Here is a 5,909-nt window from a genome sequence, read left to right on the forward strand (position 1 = left end):
TGGAAATATGTAATCTCTTGGTTTGTTTCCAGTGGGCAGTGGGCTTGCCTGCTTGTATTTAGTGAATTAAAAACTAGAAGCTTTCAGTGCCTGGTTCACAGAGAGGCATGGGATGGAAATGTAATCCCCTGTTAACTGTGTTATAAAGATATTGGATTCTTAATCATCCGTGTGGCAAGAGAGATTTTTAAAAAAACCAAAACCCCCTCACATTTTACGGATTTTGAACATAACCAGGTATGTTTTATAATGCTGATGGTATTCATCGGAGAGCTTATTTTCTTTGAGGACTGTATTTATGTAACATCAATCTTTTGTCCGTTTGATTTTTAAAGCAATATATTCCCCTTTTCAAGTAAATGTGAATATGGATCAAGTTTGAAAAATGTTTTTATTCTAGTAGAAAAATAAAAAAGTTAAATCAGTGTGTTGTTTAATCAGCTGAGCGAAAGCGGCAAATCTACTCAGACAAAACCAATATGAGCTGCTAAATCAATATTTGTAGCCAAACTGGTGACTTGCACTTTTATAATTAATCCAGTTTTTAAAGGAGATTTAATTTAAATTGAAGGAAAAAGTGTATAGACAAGACTTGGTGCGGGGAGAGCCTTGACAACACAAAGGAGGAAGGATCAATGACAAAAGTCCTTAAGCTTTACCTGTTAATACAGTAAAAGGAAAACAGCAGTGGAACATTACTGAAAAATATCTCATTCTTTTATTTTTATTTTAGCTCCGCAAGGCTGTTATGGACCATGTATCAGACTCTTTTCTGGAAACAAATGTTCCCCTTTTAGTATTGATTGAAGCTGCCAAGAATGGCAACGAAAAAGAAGTTAAAGAATATGCCCAGGTTTTCCGTGAACATGCCAACAAATTGATTGAGGTAAGATGGTACAAATTAAAATTAAATTATCAGTAGTTAAATTAAGGCAAGACTAGGCAAAACACATTTTTTGATTCTGTTAAAACAAATAGCAAATTCTGTAATAAATTTGCTTTTTAAATTTTTATTCTAGTGAATTTAAGTATAATTTAATATTTAAATAGTTAGAAATGTAAACTTGTCAAAGGGCGGCAGCTACTGTTACATAGTCCATGTAGTTTTAGGTATTATACACCGTGAGTATATTATGCTGTTACCTTTATTTTATTTGTTAATTGGAGATGGTGCTAGGGAGTAAGGGAGACTGTGGCATGACTGTCCTATTGTACAACTTGACCCATTGCTTGAAGCCTGGAGGTTTTTTCTTTACAGTAAAATACCAGTGAATATAAACAGGCCTTTCACATGAAGATTTTTAGAATGAAAACCTGCTTTTGTGTGTGTAAAGAACAAACAACAAACAGATAACTTGCAATAACAACAAAACTGATTCCTGCCACCTTTTTCTAACAAAATCTCAAAGGCTCTCAAACTGATGTTACTCCAAACTAAAGCTAATCTTTGGAAAGATCAGCTTAAATAGGACCAACCTATCTTACATAAAATGCGTTAAAGATCCTATGTGTACTGTTAAATGTAATAGTTTTCCAACAGGTAGCAAGTTTACAAAGAGCAATGCAAGTTCATACTGGCTATTCACAGATACGTCTCGGTAACCTTCTCGTCTTGCCATTGTTTTCGCGTGAGAGTTTTGTGCCTGCTGACGCTAAATGCCAAGGAGCAAACATCTATAGGGATTGTTGAAGAAACATGACACTAGGAATAAACTTCAAAAGCTCCTCCTGTGCACTTCAGTGCGTTTTGAGGCATCAGCTGGCTCGTGTGCTTAACCTCAGCAGCTACCTGGGAACAGTCAGATACCGGTTAATGTGTTTTTGCTCTCTTGGTAGCACTGCGTTTGAAAATTGAGTCCATGTGTCTCCTAGGCTTATCGGGGAATACGTTCAAGAAAACTTGACAGATTTGAATTACTCAAGAATAAGGCTTATCGAACATCAGTAAAAGCAGTTTCTGACTCTTGCTCAATGTATTTTTCTGAAAGCCGTAGGGGCTCTGAGAGTGGTGGCGCAACTGCCCCACAGTCTGGGGTGCATCAAGCTACTCCAGCTCTTCGGAGTTGCTGTCTGAGCAATGAAATTCTTTAATTCGTCAAAGGTATCAGTTCTTCACTTTTGGCCTGCCGCATTTCAGTGTAAATGCCATCTTCATATAGTTCTAAAGTTATTTTATTCTAAATCTGAAGTAACTGACATTGTTTGACAAAACAGCAGGCGGAAGACAGCGCTGCTGTGCCCCTGCCTTGGCAGGAGGATACAGCCGTGCCACGAGCAGTAGTGGGAACACTTTGAAGTGGGTTTTGCCTAAAGCTTCCCTTCTTTATGTTGCAAGCCTAATTTATCTAGAAAAATATTTTTAGGGCTTGTTTACAGGAGAAGTTGACTGGCATAACAATAGCAGTGCCTATTCTGCCATAGTTCTCTCACCTCTTCAGTGGATGTGTGGTGTCCATGCACAGTTTATCGGTATAGTTACAAAGGAGTAATTGCGCAGCTCCGTCCACAAGCTTCCCTCCTGCCCTTGCTAGGTGAGCCCTTACTCCCCACTCCTTCAGAATACGTGTGCCGTCTGAAAAGCAATGGGTGGCTGTCCTCACTGGCACGTAAGAGCATTTTTTACTGACCTTACCTTGTGTGCAAAATGCCAAGCTGCAAATGAGTTTTACAGAACCTCTATTCAGCCAAACAGTCTGTCTTTCAAGAAAGACTATTCCCCTGAAAGTATGTATTAAACAATAGTTCTGACTGGCATCAAAAGGTTCTGCTAAAATGATATGCTGCTGCAACAACTTTTTGAAGGCTTGCTTATTGCTTTTGCTGTCTAAAATGTAACTATAGCTATAGAGTAGCATGATCTAGATGGCTTATAAACCTCTTCCATGAATGTAGATGGATTAATATATACGCCTAGCTTCGACAGAAGGAGAATATTACTCCTGCAGAGCCCTTGTCTCAAGGGGATAGAGAGCCACTGCGGAGTCATATGCAATGTCAAATTTACTGTGAAGGAAGACAGGTCGAGGTGGGTTGCACTTAGAATGTCTCGATGTGTCTCTGCCAGAATGGAGAAGGATGTTTGCAAGTTCCCATATGATTCTGCTCTCAGGCAGAAAACTCGACTGCAGGTATCTGGAGCAACAATAAAAAATTGTGTAAGAGCAGAACAGAAGATGTTCCACTTGGTGAGATGGGAAGTGATTGCTTCCACCTGTTTTCAGTGGAAGATAAGTGTGCTGGGGAGTTTATCCTAACTACCCTCAGAAATGCTGCTGAATGACTCAAGACATCCAGGGTGACAAAACAGCTGCCGTGCAGAATGGAGCCGTGGTGTGTATCACGCCATGATTGACAGGCTGCTGTGTTTTAGACGTAGAAGAGAACGTGTCCTTTCCTTTAATACAAAGCGATGGGAAGAAACGCACACAAGAGACCTGCTCTGCACTGGGTAACTCGGAAGATCCCCATCTGAATTAGTGAGAAATTTTACACCTTGGTTTTAGTACCCCTTTGTCCTGTGACCTGGAGGAGTCAGTGCAGCTCTCCTGGTGAACCAGCCACTAGAGGGGACTGTGATGTGTATATATTTTTTTTCTTATTTTTTTGGCACTGAACTGTTGCAGGTGTTGGCTGGATGGGAGGAGTGGCAGTGCTAGTTCTGCCCTGGGTTAGCATGGGGAGTTCTTGCTGCTGCAGCGCAGAGGTGCTTATGGGCCCTCCAAGTAGCTGTAAAGAGATGCAAGCACATGATTTTGGGTAATTTTATTTTGAAACATTCCCTTCTTGGCAGCAGAGCTCTGTCTGCTTTGTGGTTCCTAAAGTCCAGGCAGCCAAATTTGACCAAAAGGTGCATTAATCACAAAAACCTGATTTGCCTGCCGGCTCTGTATCTTCTAAAGAAACCATACCAAAGCCGTGTCCCAGAGAGCTTCCATCTAATTTGTTTCTCCTCAGTAAAATACTAATGCCCTTATCCCACCTTTTGAAAACGGAGTAACAGTAAAATAATAAAATGAGACTTGTCTCAATTGAATAATACATTTCAAAGATAGCTTTCAAAATTGCTCTGTGCTAACAGTCCATTAACTAGCTAGTGCTCAGCCTGAATTTTGTTAAAGGAGTTTAATTCATGAATTGAGAAGCCATTTTAAATGTGGCACACAAGAATAATGGAAGAGACAGCATTTCAGGAACCAGTGTAAGAAAAAGTTAAAATCACTTGTGATGTATGAAAGTCTTCCTAATTCAGAGATTGTAAAATACTTCCTTATGTTCGGTCATCTTTAGGATGCTGGGTAAAGTAGCCTTGACTCTCCAACCTGTAGCTTTGCTCTTGAGGAAAGACAGCTTGGAATTGGCATTTCTTAGATTTAATGTTATTCCCTAAAAGAATCTAGGCTGTCCTGCAACGGGTGCTCATTTTTAATGATGTCACTTAGCACCACGCTGACTTTTTGTTCGTCCCAGTCTTTGAAGTGTGCTTGTGCACAAGTTGCCTTTGTACTGCTCCCTGTAGCCACTGCAGTGACACTGCTGGCTATTCTTTGAAAAGTGAAAAAGCTATAAATGTTAAGAAGAAACTTCTGCTATGCTATTGAATGCTTTAGAAAAAGGAAAAATTAGGTTGTCAATTTGTCACTGTTTTATACTCCGTAATTTTAATGGAAAAGTTTTTCAGACCTTAGAAATTAGATAGTTAAAAGGTAGGTGAGGACAGAGTCCAGGTTAAAATCTTCCAGTAGCTGTTTGCTTGCTGAAAAATATGCTGGAAAGGGAGAGTTTGTAATTCCTTGAAAACAGAAAATAATCTTATCTTATTCTGGAACTCAGTACCCCTGTGTCAAATATTTTTCTCAACTTAAATTTTATTTTTAACTCTCTTTCTCAGAGAAACTTTGGTAAGACCAGGGAGACAGAGGCTCTCAATGATGTTTCATAAGCATCAGTTTTTTTCCAATTGCTTTAATTTATCTGAAAAGACCGCTCTGTGCCTTTTTTTAATGCACTGGGTTGTATCTTGCATATGGAGAGATGATTTGCTCATCTTCAGTGAAAACCCATGAACAGATGCAGACTGCAAATTTATTTGCTTGGAAAAAATCACATTTGGGCACTTGCAATTCCATAAGCTATCTGTAGCCTCTCACACTGACGTTTTCCCCTTCTGTTGCCCTAACTGTCTAGCCTGATGTCCTAGAGTAATTCTTCAGACCTCAGCCTAAAAATACCACTCGCCCAAAGCCTTGCACACGTGCAACATTTTTATTGCCAGTTTTTTTACATATGAAAGGCTTTTAAAAAAATCTGAAGTGGATAAAATATAGCTTTTTGAGACTTCAGACACAGCAAAGGGTTTTAAAAACTGAGGCTCTGTTCATTGAGATGTAACATACCTGGACATAGCTACTTACCTTTGTGATAAAGGTATGCACTTAGTGTTTGTGCATCTTACACATTTATTGAAAACGAAGCACAGAATGGAAGTATCCAGCAGATCCGGAAATCAATCTGGTCTCACAAGATTATCCTTTGTGTTTATTAGCCACCTGATTTCCAAAGTTTATACTAGGTTTGTAACACTAGCCTCTTTGGAGGTGGGCGTGGACTGGCTTTGCTCATTCTTTAAATATTCCTTCTTCATGCTTGCTATCAGAGGTATATATCGGTATTGAAAGACAGAGATGATGTATCTTGGGTGAAAAGTGCAGACAAGCATAGCACTGGGCACCCAAATCAAATATTGACTTGGAAAGTTTTTCTGAACTTTGTGTATATTGATCTCTCAACACTCAGCATTTTCCAGGCTTTGGTCATTATCAGTCATTGCTGTGGTATCTAAGCACCTATTTTTCCCATTCAGTAACCTAATTTATGGAGTGTGGGGGGGAATCTGCAAACTCAAGTTTGTC

The 5,909-nt window shown here is 39.4% G+C and overlaps 1 protein-coding gene across 1 annotated transcript in view; it reads left to right on the forward strand.

Annotated features, from left to right (window-relative positions):
* LOC104624892 (catenin alpha-1-like) overlaps positions 1-886 on the forward strand; it is a gene marked incomplete at its 3' end in the record, with an annotated part of 45,203 nt that extends 44,317 nt beyond the window's left edge. The window contains exon 6 of the mRNA XM_010292371.1: positions 734-886. Coding sequence (XP_010290673.1) covers positions 734-886 — 153 coding nt within the window. The remainder of the gene's footprint in view (positions 1-733) is intronic.
* Between the last annotated feature and the right edge of the window lie 5,023 nt (positions 887-5,909).

The sequence above is a fragment of the Phaethon lepturus genome, unplaced genomic scaffold (assembly GCF_000687285.1).
Source record: "Phaethon lepturus isolate BGI_N335 unplaced genomic scaffold, ASM68728v1 scaffold34178, whole genome shotgun sequence".
NCBI classification, from domain to species: Eukaryota; Metazoa; Chordata; class Aves; order Phaethontiformes; family Phaethontidae; genus Phaethon; species Phaethon lepturus.